The sequence below is a fragment of the Nicotiana tabacum genome, chromosome 8, assembly GCF_000715075.1.
Source record: "Nicotiana tabacum cultivar K326 chromosome 8, ASM71507v2, whole genome shotgun sequence".
NCBI lineage: Eukaryota > Viridiplantae > Streptophyta > Magnoliopsida > Solanales > Solanaceae > Nicotiana > Nicotiana tabacum.
In genome coordinates, this window is record NC_134087.1 from 87,221,949 (window position 1) to 87,239,738 (window position 17,790).

Sequence of the window (17,790 nt, forward strand, 5' to 3'; positions counted from 1 at the left end):
GAGTAAAGTTGTAACAACCCTCCTATTCACTCACCATTTTCGAGCACTTCCTATTTTTTAGGAGTATATCTGAATATAATAATAACACGGAATAAAAAAAAGGAATATATACACACACACACACACACTAGTATCTATGAACGTGCGTTGCACGTTAATAATGACACGTGATGATTTAAATATTTATTTATATGAAGGACCAATAAAATTTAATTAATGAGAGAAATTTTATGTATAATAATCTAACAATCAGTAAATGCCGAAAAATGTTATTACATTAGCATGATACATGAATTTAAAATAAAAGGACATCATCAAAACTTGCACAAATGATCAATTTTGTCATGTTAGTTAGATAATTATGTATTATAGTTTCAAAGTATTTAATGTGATGGTATCTTAACGAACACTTCTTTGTGGACAATATTTTTGGGTATGTTTCCTCCTAATGCTTTGGTTGCTATGCCTTAACCAAAACTCTTGTTGTCCATCTTGATATCCCTCTTGAAAGTGCAACATACAGTTGTTCGTGCAAGAAAATATATTGCGGTAAATATAATCCAATATTTAATATGTTTGTCCTTGTACTTTATTTATTATATTTGCAAAATACAAACATACTACAAATTATTTTCACACAAATTAAATCAGATATTCCTTAGTTTCGAAGGACGAAAGTTGAATTCAAGGATAAGAATATACTTATAAGCACATTGACCAGTATCATAATTTTTGCATGTAAGACGTTATTGTCAAATCTTGTATATACCATCTATGTGCTATTACATATGTTATTCGACATATCCACGTTTTTCAGTAGCACGGCAAGCATATTTTTCTTCAAAATCAATATATATACAATGGAAGATCAATTTTAACTTAGTCTATTATATATACAGTGACACTAACATTTGTAAGAAATAATAAACTTGACAATATGGTAGAAGACCATTTGGTATTAAAGTATTTATGTATTCTTCCTGGTAGTAATTATTGGTATCATTTTCTGCTGAGTCAAAACCAGAAAAATATTTTGTTTTTACTATAATTTCGCAATCAACCTTTTATTTAATTGATTAACATATTCATTTCTGCTAGCTAAGATATCTTTTTAATTCTATCATGTGATTTGCACAAATTGCGTTTTAATCTAATGATATAAATATTTCTCTTATTAAATGTACCATTATTAACATTGGGATTGATAACCAAGTGTTCAGGAAGAACCAAATATTTTTTTATTGAATGTTCTTCTTCGTTTCCGACACGAAGCAAGAAGATACTGAATACTGGATCTGTTCTTACTTTATATTTCTTGTCAGTTGAATCTTTTTCATTTGAGGTCAGAAGTATAACTTTGGCAAGCTAGCTTTTACAGGCTCTGCTTTTGTCGATTTTGGAACTACTGGTAGTACTTGACATAAATTACCTCCCAAACTATTGATCTCCACCAAATGATTCATTAATATCTAATATATCTCTAGAACTCCGAGCAATTATTTCGATAGTTTGACTCTTAGCCATAAGTGTTTCATCCCATATTATCAATTTTGCTTTTCTTATAAATTTAGTACCGTTGCTCTGCTTTGATATATTTGTTATGGTTATTTAAGTTGTTTGAATAGGTATATCAAATCTAAAGTGGGTGGCCTCACATAAAATCGTTGTTGGTACATCACTTGCTATTCTTGCTAATAGTGTCATGCCTCTTAATATGATATTTGCAAATAATGCATGACATATAAATATTATTTTGATTCCGCTGGAGGCATCTATAAAGAATAATCCCGTTATAGCAGAGTCGACGCTTTATTATATAGTCTTGAAAGCTTGTTCTTATTCAGGATTTAGCTTTGGTTGTGCTTCCACAGACACTTGTATAGCATTTTGATTCTTAATAATATGCCAGCTGTCACGACCCAAAATTTAACCATGGTCGTGATGGCGCCTATCGTGTTACAAGGCAAGCATATTTTCCAAAATATTACTACTAAATCGATTATAAGAATTTAATAAAACATTTTCAACATTTGAATTTATCATAAACTAAATCAACTCTAAATATAATTAATATAAAATACGGAAACGAGTCCCAAACATCAAGGTGTCACTAAGTCATGAGCGTCTAAAATTATGAACTAAGATATATAAACTGTCTGACTGTCCAAAATAAGAAATGACAAAAGGAGTAACAAGGTCCTGCGGACGCTGGCAGCTACCTTGCAATCTCCACAAATAGCCGGCCTGAAATCAATGAACGTCGCGCTCTAACTCACCTGGATCTGCACATAAAGTGCAGGGTGTAATATGACTACAACCGCCTCAGTAGTAACAAAAATAACTAAGGAACTGAGCAGTAGTGACGAGCTAAGTAAAACAGTCCAATTATTTATTTTCACAATTTTAAAAAAATAAACATGAATAAATAGGTAAATTCCATAACTCAGTAAATACCACAAAGAAATTTAAGAGATAAATGCAACAACAACAAAAGTAAATGCAACTTCACAGCAATGTCACTCCATCACTCAGCACTCTCACTCAACACTCAACACTTAACACTCAATACTCTGCGCTCATTGGGGGTATGTACAGACTCCGGAGGGATTCCCAAAGCCCAAGCGCTAAGCACGGACAACTCACGTGGCTCCCAAAGCCCAAGCACTAAGCACGGACAATTCACATGCCATCATATCAATACCTGGATCTGCACGGTCAACTCACGTGCTACGCGAACAACTCATGCGCTATGATATTAATATCCTCACAATCAGGCCCTCAGCCTTACTCAATCATGTACCTCACTAGCCTCACCATCATCAACAAATAAGGGAACACAGCCCACATCAAGTATCACAGCATATTAGCAAATAATAGAGACTGAGGTAAACATGTACAATAATTTCTATGACTGAGTACAAATAATGTGAGCATGAATAAAGCCTAAGCATGATCTCTAACATGAAGGCAGACAAGTTCACCAACAAGTAAATGCATAAATACAAATAATGGTTATTAAGCCTCACAGCCTCACGGGACGGACCAAGTCTCAATCCCTCGAGGTATACACCCACACTCCCGTCACCTAGCGTGGTTATCACCTCCAAACAATCATACGATATCAAATTCTTCGGGTTTATACCCTCAAAGCTAGAGTTAAAACTGTTACTTACCTCAACCGCATAAAATCCTACTCCGGGATGCCCTCGTCTCTAGACTCAGTCTCTAAAAGCTCCGAATCTAACCATAATCAGATTAATACCATCACCATATGCTAAATAATCGAATTCCATAATAAAAACTATAAAATATGCCAAAATCCGAAATCGGCCAAAATTCGGTCCCTGGGCCCACGTCTTGGAATCAGTCAAAATGGAAGAATCATAAACCTCGTTCTCTCCCGAGTATAATCATATAAAATTTATCAAAATCGGAATCTGTTTGATCCCTCAAATCCTCACTTAAAACTCTCCAAAATTCAAACCCTAACTCCCTTAATTTCACTTTGAAATCATCAATCAAATCCCAAAAATGATGATGAATTCATGAAATATAATCAAAACCGAGTAGAGAACACTTACCCCAATCTATATGGTAAAAATCGCCTCCAAAATCGCCCAAATCCGAGCTCCCCAACTCAAAATATGACCGAATGAACAAACCCTAGTTTTATATATTTTTCTGCCAGCTATTCTGTCTTGTTTCTCGTGTCAAACGATCCCGAAACTCATATTTTATTCCTCCAATGGATTTCTTGTGAAATTCTAGTCAAGTTAGGCTTTTGAATAACTCAATTTGACCTTATAATGAATGAGATATGTAGGTTTTAATATTTGCAAATAGTGCAGATTTTTAAATACGTCATCAATGGCAATTTCGTAATTAATTTGAAAAATCTGGCAACCTAATTTTTAGTAAAATGACCATAAAATCCTCACACGATGTCCAAATTCGATGATTTTTTTTGCTACGGGTCTGTAATTACGATACGGATATAATGTTTCAATCAAAAAAGAAATCAGAGCTCATTTGTTCAATATGATATCATTTATGTTTGAAGAAACAACGTCGAAACATAAGAAAACCGAGCGCAACACAACCCAAACCTATTCGAATCTTACTCGAGGCTCTCGGGACCTCAATCAATAATTCCAACAAGTTATATATCACTAACCGAACTTAATCGAACTTCCAGAACATCCAAAACAACACCAAAACACAAAATCAACCTCGGATTCAATCCTAAGAACTTTTAAACTTCCAAAACTACTCTGAACCCAAACCTACTAACTCGATACAACTCAACACAGCTGAACAACACATAAATAAGCATAAATAGGGGAAATGAGGCTATAACTCTCAGAACGAACGACCGGGTCGTTACACTAGCCTTTTTACTTTATGTTCTAACGCTCTTTTTATGGAATAAATTTATGTAGCTTAAGATTTTTATTTTAACTTGAATAAAATTTTTACTCAAATGATGAATTTAAAAAATAATTGGATTGGATTCTCTTGCTAAATAATTAATTAAAAGATTTAATTATTTGATTTTAACATAAAAATTAATTTATTCTATGTTGATTCAGATCTTCTTATTAGTTCATCTCTTGTTTTGAATATTTATTCTTAATTATACTTTTATCCACCATGAGTTTTATTTTCAAAGAGTAAAAGATTGATATAGCATTTTACTTTTAGATTTTTATGTATGTAGAATTATTAGTGGTATTGACTCTTACCAACCATTTTTTTCTCTTTCTCACACATTTATATTCTTAAATATTTTCTTAGTTGTTGTTTAATAATTGAGTATTTTTTAATATTACACAAAAAATTGATTAAAAAAATATTATTTGAGTAGGGAAATAGTTCAACTATAATATAAAAATATATTATCGTGGGCCTTTATTTTCCTCAATTTTTAACTCTTTACGCAGTCCATTTAATATTACTTTTATTTTTCTTGGTATTGGATATTATGGAGTGGTAATGTATTGCCAATACAGAGGATCTTATGAAATTGATTTTATTAAACCTTCCTACATATTTTTAATAAGAATTTAATAGACAAAATTTTATTAATTTTAAAATCTTAAATATTAAAAATTAGCATAGAAGGTACTGGAGTCCAAAAAATAGTTAATTACAATTACATCATTTCCCTATGAGTTCCTCCGTTTAATATTTTAGGGTATTTTGGTATATTGATATTGTATTTATGATTTTATAATAATATAGGCTCTCTTTTTTTAAAATGAATTTGGACAATATAATATATTCTCAAATTAAATTAGTAATAGGACATTATAATACGTTTTCAAATTAAATTAGTAATAGAAATTTTTAAGAAGTACATCCTAAAAGTAATAGGATTATATGAATTCCTAACATGTAGCATTATGTCTTAAAACTAATAGGATTATAAGGCTAATATCTAGAATTTCGGTTATGTCCTTTTATTATGAGTTATTATGCTTAATATTATAAAGTTATTTTTGTAAACCGACATCATATTCATGCTTTTATAATAATATAGATATTCCTATTCACTCACCATTTTCGAGCACTTCCTATTTTTTAGGAGTATATCTGAATATAATAATAACACGGAATAAAAAAAAGGAATATATACACACACACACACACGGAATATATATATATATATATATATATATATATATATATATTGTCTAAATATGATATTTATTTTATTTTCTAATTATTTTGCTTTTCTTTTCCATTTCCTTTATATTTTTCTTCTATTTCTTTCATTGGCATAAAAAAGTATGTAACTAAAGAGCCTCAAAGCATCACTAAACTGATATTTTAAAATAAAACTGAAAAATAAGAATATAAAGGCAAAAAAAGAAAATGGAAATCCAGTAAAATTGCAAGTTCTTGAAAGAGACTTGGTGAAAGCTTTTATTTTTTTGCCACCCCCATAATAAATTGGACTTCCTTGCATGTTCAAGAGTGTTTTCAGTCGTTTTTGCCTGCTCTTTGGATATCATGATTTGAGAAAATAACCATTCAAGTAGAAAAAAATAATACGACTATAAATACACAAAAAGGGTGGTAAAAGAGTTTCATATGATCATACATTTTCATACCTTCTGTTGTAGATAAGATATTGAAGAGATAAAAAATAAGTATTCGTCTGCATTTATTTAAAAAAGAACCAATTAAAAGAAGCAATTTAACATAATTGAAGCATTGATAATATCATTGAAATAGTTTTTACAACATATATTTGAATGAAGGGGGTTAATTTAACGATCTATGGAGAAAGGTTTCATAATCTTGAAGAAGAACATTACTTGCCCATGGTAGAGTTACATTCACTCCCATAGCCCATCCACCTGGACGTACATAAACCTTCTAAATGTTAAAAAATCAAAGATACAATTACAAAAGTGTATAAAGCAGTTTGAAACTAAAAAAATTAAATTTCATGGAGGTGTTAATAGAAAAAAGATAAAATATCCAATTCCAATGCTACTTAACATAGAAGTCAAGAAAGGCTTCTGAATGAAGTTTAACATAGTTAACTCCCAAACCTTCTTTTCTAAGTTTTTGATTCCCCTTCAAAACCTTTTCCCTCGTAAGAAAATTTTACTTTAGTGTCGAAATATTGAGTTAATAATACGTAAACAAACTAACCTTATAGATTTTTGACTTTATAAAATAGTCATATAGGACACTAATAGCAGAGCTCTTCCACCTGTCGAAAACCACAATACTTAGTTCATTCTCTGTATTTTCTTACAATTCGTTATTATCTATATATAAATATAAATAAAGAAGCAATAAAAATGGTTCTAACTTAAAAACTTAAGGAATAAGAACTTACCGAACATTTTATGGTAAAAGTTTAATTTCTTTCTGAAAACATCAATCATGTCAGTTGCTACCATATATAGAGGATTGCATAAAGATGCTGAACAACCAGTCCGCTCATTAGGATGCCTTTACCTACGTGACCAAGATTATCTTCAGTTAGAGGAACTCTTTATTGCCTTTACAGCTCTCCACCACACTATAATTCTTCCTTGTTGTCATTATACATCTATTTAATAGGGACATTAAGTAGGGAAGGGAAAAAAACAAAAATTATTTGAGGTTTTTTGAGCAAAATGAGAAGAGAAAAGGCAAAAAAATGAGAAAAAAGATAAATACCTTTTTTGGCCTATGAGATATACCACATCACATTTTATATTCCCAGCTTTATATTATATATAGATGTGTCTTAGAATCTTTTTGGCTTGTGTTCGTGTGTTTACCTTTGAAAATTTTGATACTCCTTAGTAAAAATTCTGACTCCGTCATTGGTCTATAGTATGCACAAAGCACTATTTAAACTTCTACAGCTTGATCCCATCGAAATGATTGTTAATTACCGGTATATTCTTAGGTTTTTCCAGTACATGCAGTAAAACCAAATATAAAAGGAAAGAAGCACGTCTCCTCACTAAAATTAAGAAACCAAATATCTGACTTGAACCATAGTCAATTTTTTCTTAAGCTTAACTAAACCAATTTCAATAAATATCTTAGGTTCAAGACACAACTACTACTCTTCAACAACCAAATAAAACGTCAGATTGCGGATACTAATAACTTAGGTGATTAAAAAAGTACATCTAAAGTAGATTTAGATGTATTATATCACGCACAACAATCATTTGTAAGGCATAAAGAGAAGGTTGCAGTTAAAGCAGTTAAAATGGGCTTGGCCCGTGAGGCCAGCCCAACCCAACCCAGCCCGCTATTTGGGTAGGGCTGAGTTGAGATTTTTTTAGCCCATTTAAAACTGAGGCTTTTAAGCTCGGCCTAAGTCAACCTGCTGGCCCTTGAGGCTTGATTGAGGCTGGGCCTGGGCCGGCCCGTGGGCCAAAAATTAATTAAATTCAAATTTAAATATTTTAGAAAAGTAAAAACTAAAAAATTATTAACTATAATCCCTATTTTCCAACCTTCGATTGCTCATTTACCCTATCATATCAACTAGAATTTATATTTTTGATATGCATATAGTATGACGAGATTAGTTTTTCTTTTGCTTAATTAACAACGAACTAAGAAAGTTTTAAGTGGCCAATAATTTTTTTTTCAAAAGAAAATATTACTTTAACTCGCCAATGATCAATTTGGTTATTTTATTATATTATTAATTATAAATTGCTCTTCAGCATAGAAAAAGGACAAGTTTTAATACCCAAAGAAAATTGACAACACTAGCAAATTTCATGAATTTTAAAAATTTTATGGACTATAATGATGAAAACAACAATGTTAAACCTAAATTAAAAAACCTTAACGTATAAACTTATTAAAGCAATTCCTGAACCTAAGAAAAGTGAAAGAAAAGTACTAAAAAAATATTTATGTAACATTAAAAAAAGAAGAGCTAGAGATATAGAGAATTTACATTTCAATTACGAGATTCCTTGTCAAATATCAAGATTCTTGTACACTCTAAATAAACAGAAGTCGTTCATATGATTAAGAGATTATGTCATGAAAAAAATATCTAAAGATTTGGAGAAATATTTTTTTCAAAAAATATTAAAGGGCCGGCCCGCCCTAGCCCGCGGCCTCTTAGAGTTGGGCTGGACTGGCCATTTTAAGGCCCATATAGATGGAGGGCCGGCCCGTCTTAGCCCCTCAAATTTAAAGGGATTTTTACCTATCTATACCATATATCAAACATTATTACCAAAAATGTTCATAATTTGTTATTTACCCATGTAGTCCACACTTTTACTACAAATTATATACCAATCCAAAATAGGTAGATTTTGCCATTAAAAAAGCCCTAAAATGAAGGCACCAAATCTGATGTGATTCTGTCAAGGATTTTATTCCAATTTTGAAATGAAGGAGATCTCTCTTCCTGATGAAGGCACCAGTTGCGTAATTCTCTCCTTCCTCAACAGAAAGAGATTTCACAAAAAACGCAATCAAATTGTACAATTACTGAAGAGAGACTATATCTGTTCTTCGTCTCAAATTGTACAAAATTGCTCTTCGTCGATATCAGTATTCAAATTGTAGAAACTATATCTCTTCTTCGTCTTTTTTCCTATCAACTACACGAAATCATGTCAAAAATCCTAATAATGCTGAAATCGAATGGTAATTGGGATAACTATGGCAGATTTAGAGATTTTGAAGTTGATGCCATTGTGGTAGATGATAATGCAAACTACGGAATTCTCAGTTCTACAATTGCAGAACAATTATCGATTGATACATCAAATAAAATTATAGAAATCAAATACATTGTGAACGAGAATTGTCCTCCAATGGAGATTAGGAATGATATGGGGGTTCGTGCTTACATGGAAACCAAAAAGGAGAATAAAAACTTAGGTTCGTATCCTTTATGTATAAGTGTAAGAGATTTCAATATGGAATTGGCAATCAACAATGAAAGCACCAGTGCAGGTATGTTTGATTCGACATTGCAGAGAGTTATGGTGTTACTATGTTATCTACAATATTACTACAATTACCTACAATTAAACTACAAAGCTCACATAGTACTGAAAAGGATAAAGTAATGTTGCTTTCAAAATTATCTACATAGAAACTACATTTATGAATTTATTGTTTGCAGGTTCGTCTGGATCCCTAAACTTACTTGAATTTCCATCCTCACCAGCTATAGAGGAATATCAAAGTGAAATAATAACTGAATCTACGCAAACATATATTGAAGAAGGACAAGTTTATCAGGACAAGCAAACAGTAGCTGCTGCAATGAAGACTTATTCAGTGATACACAAGTTCCAGTTCAGAGTAAAAAGATCCAGTCATAGAAGGTATGTAGTTATTTGTGGATAATATATCAGCAAAATCAGTGTATGATTGAAGATAGGTGGGTTTTATAAATTGTAGTTAAATTATAGTCAATTTGTAGTAAATTGTAGTTTTTTCATAAATTTGTGTAAATATTGTATTTCTTTTGTAGCTACTGGCTTATATGTGTTGCTGAAAGCTGTAAATGGCATTTCAAGGCAACGTCAATTAATGATTCGGCAATGTTCAAGATATGAAGTTTCAGCCATCAACACACATGCTGCCTAATGGACGAAACATTCATACAGCGCAAACGTACTGCAGCAGTACTTGGTAGCATGGTCGTTCCAAAGTATTATGATCCTAAGACTGTTTACACACCAAAGGACATACAAACTGACATGTTATCCGAACATGGACTGAACCTAAGCTACATGCAAGCATGGAGAGCAAAGGAAAAAGCTTACAGTTTTTGAGAGGGAATCCGTGTGACTCCTACAACAAATTACCCAAATATTTTTATATTCTTGAGAAGAATTATCCTGGTTCTGTTGTTAAATTGAAGAAGGCAGCAAATGATTGCTTCTTATACGCATTTGTTGCTCTTTGTACATCAATAAATGGTTGGCAACATTGTAGGCCGGTAGTAGTGGTTGATGGGACATTCTTAAAGTCAGCCTACAGGGGGATTATGCTGACAGCAAGCACCATGGATGCAGCAGGTAAATAATGGAATAATTTTGTACTTATTTGTAGACAGTCTTTAAAATGCAGTTAAATTGTAGTTATGTTGTAGTTATTTTGTAGTTATATAAAAGAATGTAGTTAACATGTCTATATTTCTCAATATATATTGTAGTTGTTATTTAATCATATTTTATGTCTTAAAAATGTAGGTACTATTTTTCCCTTGGCATATGCTGTGGTTGATTCTGAAAACGACGCGTCTTGGAAGTGGTTCTTTGAGCAATTCAAGGAGGCATATGGTGAAAGACCTTCAATGTGTGTTGTTTCAGATAGGCATGAGAGTATACTGAAGGCAACATCAGTTGTCTATCCGGGATTGGCACACTACTCTTGCATGTGGCATATATGGACAAATATAAGGTCAAAATTCAAGAAGGGACATCTACAATTACATGAATTGTACTTTGCTACAGCACGGTCATACACTATGGATGAATTTAATGAAAGGATGTTGAAGATTGAAGAGGTAGACCTGCGTGTAAAGTCTTACCTATATGATATTGGCTATCATAGATGGTCAAGAGTACATGCAACGGTAAATAGAACTTTTACTATGACGTCAAACATTGCCGAGTCATTGAATGCTGTAACAAAAGATGCAAGAGAGCTTCCAATATTTGATCTATTTGAGTATATGAGGACTCTTCTTGAACGTTGGACAAAAGAAAAGTTATCGAAGGCAAAGGGTACTTTCACATACCTTGGTCACAAATACAACAAAGAATTGGAAGACAACAGTACATTATCTCAGAAACTAAGGGTAAGATATTTTTTTTGGTGCAGTAGAATCAAAAAGTACTAGCTGCAGCTTTTCCAGATTGTAGTTAAACTGTAGTCAAATTGTCGGTAATAATAGTTTGTAGATGAGCTGTGATATATTTGTTGCTGATTTGTAGGTAAATTGTTGATAATCCATTTTAATGATTGATGTATTATTATTTCTGTTTGGTCTTCAATTGTAGGTGAGGGCTTCAACAGATCATATACATACTGTGTTAGATGGTGTGAAGCGGTACATTATGTGTCTAGAAAACAAGAAATGTAGCTGTGGACAATTCCAACTTGATGAACTTCCATGTGCGCATGCTTTGGCAGCATTAAGGCATAGGAATGAAACATACGAAAACTATTGCTCTCCGTATTACACAAGGAAGAGCCTTCTGCTTACCTATGAAATGCCAGTAAATCCTCTTCCTGATGAAGGCAAATGGGAAGTGCCACAACATATTTTGGATGAGGTAGTAAAGCCACCGGCGGGAGATAAAAGGCAGCCAGGGAGACCTCACAAGGAAAGATATAAAACATTTGATGAAATAAAGTCAAAGAAATACAAGGTGTCATGTGGTAATTGTGGAGGTGAAGGGCATAACAAAAGAACTTGCAAGAATGCGCCGAAAAAGAAATGAATATCATGTAGTTAGAATAGTTATTCAAAATAAATGTTAGTGAGCTCAAATTATCGGATTTTCTTGTCTAATTGTTTAAGTTTTTGAAGATGAATAAGAAGTATAAACATCAATTTGTGTATCTGCACTATTTATGTTTTTATGTATTCTGTCAAGCATCTAAAGTTGTCTTTTTTTTATAGAATAGTTAAACTTTAATATTTACTGTATACAAAAAAACTGATATTAATAAAGAATGCATTCAACGTAAATTGTATCCAGATTGTAGTGAATATGTAGTTTAACTGTGTTAGAACTGTAGTCCTGTTATTCATATGTAGAGGAGTTGTAGTTAAAATGTAGTTTGACGTAGTTTAAATGTAGATAAATTGAATTTTTTTGATAAACCTTGTTGATAAAAAATGGCTAAATTATTTATATGATTCCTGTATTTATTTTATCTTTCTGCTGTGTAACAAATGACAGTTATATACAGATATTACTTGGCACTTGAAGGTATTTATAAAAATAACTTGAAGATTAAAGTCAAATTGTAAGACAAAGCTGTTGCTGTAAAAATGTAATCAGAGTACTCGAGTATAATGTAATCAACAAAAAGTGTTGTAGAAAACCAAAACGACATATTTCCTACATTGTTTTCCAATTCAACTACCAAATTTCACAGACCAAACTAGGAACACAATAGTCTATTTCTTCTTTCGTTGCACTCTAGTCCTCTCGTTTTTTGCCGGAGCACCCTTCCTCCTTGCTAGCCTGCCAGTAACCTCACTCTCACTGATTGACCCATCTTCTTGCTTCTTTGTTGCATAGTCCCACAGTAGAGCTCCATAGCGTCTACGGTGTTGGTCAATATCAGAAAGATCTTCCTTTGGGATTGCCAAATCTCCAAGGCTAACATACTTCGCAAATGCAGCCACAAATACACTACAATCGCTGCATAGGATGAGAATTTTTTATTATATAACAAATGATTAAAATAAAAAAAATTAAACATATAGAAAGGGAGATTATTTTTTTACACTGAGCCTTCCTTTTGTTGTGGAATCTCAGCAACCATCCATTGTATGTCGAGAGGGTCCGTAACTGGTTTTTCGATGTATGCCTTTGTGCTCTTGAAGTTAATGTCTTTACGTTTACCATATAAACCAGTGCATGACAAATACAGAGGGATAATGATTGAAAACTTGTCAACCAATGTCTCTACTGTTTTATGACGGTTTGCTCTCACCATGGAATCATAAACATAAAGTTGTCTGTCCTTTATGTCAAAAACTAGCAACAACCAATGGAAGTTCTCTACAAGGTTCACAGGCATGAGCACATAGTCAACAAGATCCCAGGCAACATTAGCAAGAATTCTGTACCCAAGAATATATTCTCCAACATCATCATCGGGTTTAACAACCGAATACCTTTGTTCCGGTGGAGAACTTATGAACTTGTCATAGATTCTTTCAATCTTTGTCTTGAACAAGCAATCCGTGGTTGTGAACCTAGTATTATTGTTGGGGCCATATTTGCCTCTTTTTCGCAGATAATACATAATAACATCAATGTGCTGCCAAAATAGAATAAACATATACAATAAGGTACGGTGTAACCACACTTGTCTACAAGACAGCTACAGATTAACTACAATTTGAATTTATTAAAAACTCTAACAGATTGCTGCAAATTAGCTACACTATAACTACAGAAATATAACAGTTAGTCCAAGTTCCTCACAAAATGTAATTTAATTGTAGTTTGTATGAACCATAGTGAACAAGTACTATATGTACAATTGACCCATCAGACTACAAAACAACTACACATTAACTATATTTATGCACTGTCTACATTTATTCACTATACAGAGGAACAAATGAAACATACCACCTAACTTAAGCTCCCAAAAATCATCAAGTTCAACCTACAGTTAATATTAATAGGCACAATCACAAGCTCTACAATATTACTACAAGGTAACTACAGTTGTGGTACACAGAGATTCCAAGTCAGTCAAAAGTACCAAAATTCCAGTTTGTACATACAATCATCATCACATATGATACATAAGGTCCATAAAAAGCAAAATTTCACAGCTGAGACATAAATATAGTAACATATATATGTTGTCTACAATATTACTACAATTACACATCATAGCTGAAAAATAAACTACAATTACACTACACAGCTGAAGACAAAACAGATATTGTGAATGATTATGTTCTTTATACTTACTGTGTTATTGATGACTTGTCCGGGGTGAGCAAGGTCATAAAACCAGTCCTTCTTATCAATTTTTTCACAACCAAAATCCAACCAAGGCTTGATTTGGTTATCCTTCTTGGAAAAGTAATATTTCCTCCTGTAATAACAAAAAAAAAGATGATCAAATACAAAAAATTTACAAAATGAATTACAATTTTAAAGTATAAAAATGGTGAACAGACAGTGTAAAATGAAGCATTCATACCTCCTAGATACTTTATCACTACGAATGTATAACCAGTTGGTGAACCTTTCTGTCAATTAAGGATCTACATTTTCACCTATGACACTTGTGAAGGGGTGCTTGAGGTAAAAAAATTTAGGTCCAACAGATGTGCTGCCTCCAGAACTATACAAAGATGTGAAAGGTGATCGTGCATGTTTTCCCGGTTGCCTTGTTCTACCGGGATGAACAGGGGTTGATTCATCTCGTATGGGCTCGCCATACATGACCAACTGTGATAAGTTTTCTGGCAGCTCAAAGTCATCCAATGTCAAACCTTTGTTTTCAATGCCTTCAGGAACAACTTTTTTATCAATGCCTTCAGGAACAACTTCAGTCACAGTCACACCGTGAATTGGCGACTGTGGAACTTCACCTTCTGTAGATAAGTGTAGATCTATGTAGATATGAACAGTATTATGGAGTTATAGAGAATATAGAGAATATATTACCTGCTTGTTGTGGCTCAGCCACTTCATCAATTACTGGTTCTTCCTCAATATTTTCTTGTAGATGTTCTGGTGAAACATCAGCTTGAATGAATAATTGGGAATGAGAATTGTAGATATATGTAGGAATATGTAGTTAAGGTGTAAATTATTAAAATTTTACATAAAAACCTTATTGTAATGAAGGAATGGTTCTGTACCTGCTTTATATGCCTCAGCTGCTTCTTGGAAGTCAGGATATAAGTCAACATGTGGTTGAAAATGTTCTGGAGAAATTGTAGCTGCAACACATAGTAAAAAAATGATTAGTATAATTTAATAATGCTGTCTTGAAATTTGTAGATATGTATGCAGGAATTTTGTAGATACCTGTATTGCTTGTGCTTCCATGCAGTTGATCACCAGCATTGAACTGGAATTGCTAGTTGTTATCTCCTTGATGTTGGTAATTATTTTTTGTTGAACTACCAGCAAACTACAATTTTGGGAAATATTTGAGACTACTTTATTTGTATGTCTTAATTAGTCTTAGTACAAAATTATATGTAAATTCTTACCTTTGACTCGTCCAAATCAAACCTCTTGTTTATCACATTCATAACACCCTTCAAAGATTGATCTATGAACTCTCGAAGGCTTGAGAGTTCCTCAAAAACATCCTTCCTATAGGCATCTAACTTTACATCAACCTAAAAATTAAATATATAATTAGTTGGTAATCTTATTCTAACTGCTACAGTTACACTACAATTCAACAAACTATAATTGTTATAGATTTATACCACAAATTAACTACAATGTATAACATACTATAATTGTTATGTAATGAAGTCAAAATATAGCAAATTATGTTAATATATTGTAGTTATTCATAATACCTGCACAATCCCCTTTTCCAACTTCATGAGCTTGCTACTGACAGATTCAATGTCCTCTTGACAATCTGTATATTTGGGTTCAAATGATGGAGAAGCAGCAGTTGGAACATGTGATGGTTGAGCACCATGTTCATCTTCATATTGAATCTTGTCTGGCAAATTAAGCACTCCAAGCTCTTCTCCAGATTCAATCATGTTTGTGAACTGAATGATGAAAATAACAGTTAATTCAAGTGACAAAAAAATGTAGATTCAATGTAGTTATTATGAATGTAATTGTAGCATCATACAAAAGTGGAAAAAAATACCTTGATCCACTCAGGCTTGATCATCTTCTCTTCAATTGCAGTTAACCAAATCTGCCCCTTTGTAGCTGACCATCTTAAAATGCGAGGTATAGATTCAGAACATCTCGTAGCAAGCTCGGTGCTGACGGACGAGCAACACTCATATAGCCACACTTGCAAGGCTAATGAGCATCCCCGTATCAGATAAGAATGTACATGGGGATTAAGGCAATGTCGGACAGATTCAATAACCTGCTTGAAGGATTTGATACCCCATGGGTATGACTCAAAATTACCAGACTCTATTAGAAAGAACATAAACTTGTCTATGAAAGTCACATGGTCTTTATCAGAAGGACAAACAAAAAATTCCAACATATAAAGAATGCACAACTTCACCGCATCCACATCATTTGCCCATGCTTTATTAGTCACTACTTTTTTCAAATGCCATTTCTCAACCCTTTCTTTGTTCGGAAAATATGTATTCATTAAAGGGCTAACATATGTGGAAGTGTAACCATAGTCTGAAAACTTATTCACACAATTAAGACCAGTTATCAACCCAAATTCTCTCAAGGAAAAATTCAATTTTTCACCCTTAAATAGTACTGAAAAATATGAGTCAGTAGACTTTGTCAATTCATACTTCATCAGAAGATGAAGTGTTTGGTTTTGCATACAGATTTTGGGGAGACCTAATAAGTAATCAAAACAAGTTTTTCTGAAAACTCTTAAAGCATTCGGAGAGAGTAAAGCTTGTATCTGGCTAGGTATGCTAGGATCACACAAACTGTGGAATCTAAGCACACCATAATCAACATTTTGTTGTGCAAAGTAAGGTCCATTCTGTAGAAAATATAAAATTAATGAACATTAGTAGTTTGCATAAAAAGGAAACAGTAATCTACATATAACTACATGACAAATACAAAATATAACTAGAAGAAGAATAGCCTACCCACACCTATAACTACAAAACAATAACAGAAGAACAATGCACGTGTAAACATTATCTACAGGATGTAACAATTACTTCAAGTATGTCACATAAATGTAGATTAACTGTAGTTAGAATGAAGTTAAATATATGAGCTATACAGGCTACAATAAAAAATAACATATCTACAATTTAACCATCAGACTACACATCAACTACAAACTAACTATATTTATACACTGTCTAAGAGTCACAGTTCCAATTAAACTACAAAATTGAGACAAAGAATCTACAGGATGTAACAGTTACTTCAAGTATCTCACATAAATGTAGATTAACTGTAGTTAGAATGAAGTTAAATATATGAGCTATACAAGTTACCATAAAAAATATCATATCTACAATTTAACCATCAGACTACACATCAACTACAAACTAACTACATTTATACACTGTCTAAGAGTCACAGTTCCAATTAGACTACAAAATTGAGACAAAGAATCTACAAAATTAGGACAACACCACATTTTACCAAAATACACTTGAACAATCAAAGAAGAACAATGCACTTGTAAACATTATCTACAGAATGTAACAGTTACTTCAATTAACTCACAACATGTAGATAAATTGTATTTAGAATGAAGTTAAATGTAGCAGCAATACAGGTTGCAATGAAAAATACCCTCTCTACAATTTAACGATCAGACTACAAATCAACTACAAACTAACTACAATATACACTGTCTAATAATCACAGTTCCATTAAACCTACAAAATTGTGAAAAATAATCTACAAA

At 32.5% G+C, this 17,790-nt stretch overlaps 1 protein-coding gene across 1 annotated transcript; it reads left to right on the top strand.

Annotated features, from left to right (window-relative positions):
• The first annotated feature begins 10,246 nt into the window (after positions 1-10,246).
• On the top strand, positions 10,247-11,957 carry LOC142163204 (protein FAR1-RELATED SEQUENCE 5-like). The gene is made up of 3 exons (XM_075220464.1): positions 10,247-10,526; positions 10,701-11,311; positions 11,514-11,957. Exons 1-3 carry the CDS (start codon positions 10,247-10,249, stop codon positions 11,955-11,957), a joined length of 1,335 nt encoding a protein of 444 aa, XP_075076565.1.
• Positions 11,958-17,790: the final 5,833 nt, after the last annotated feature.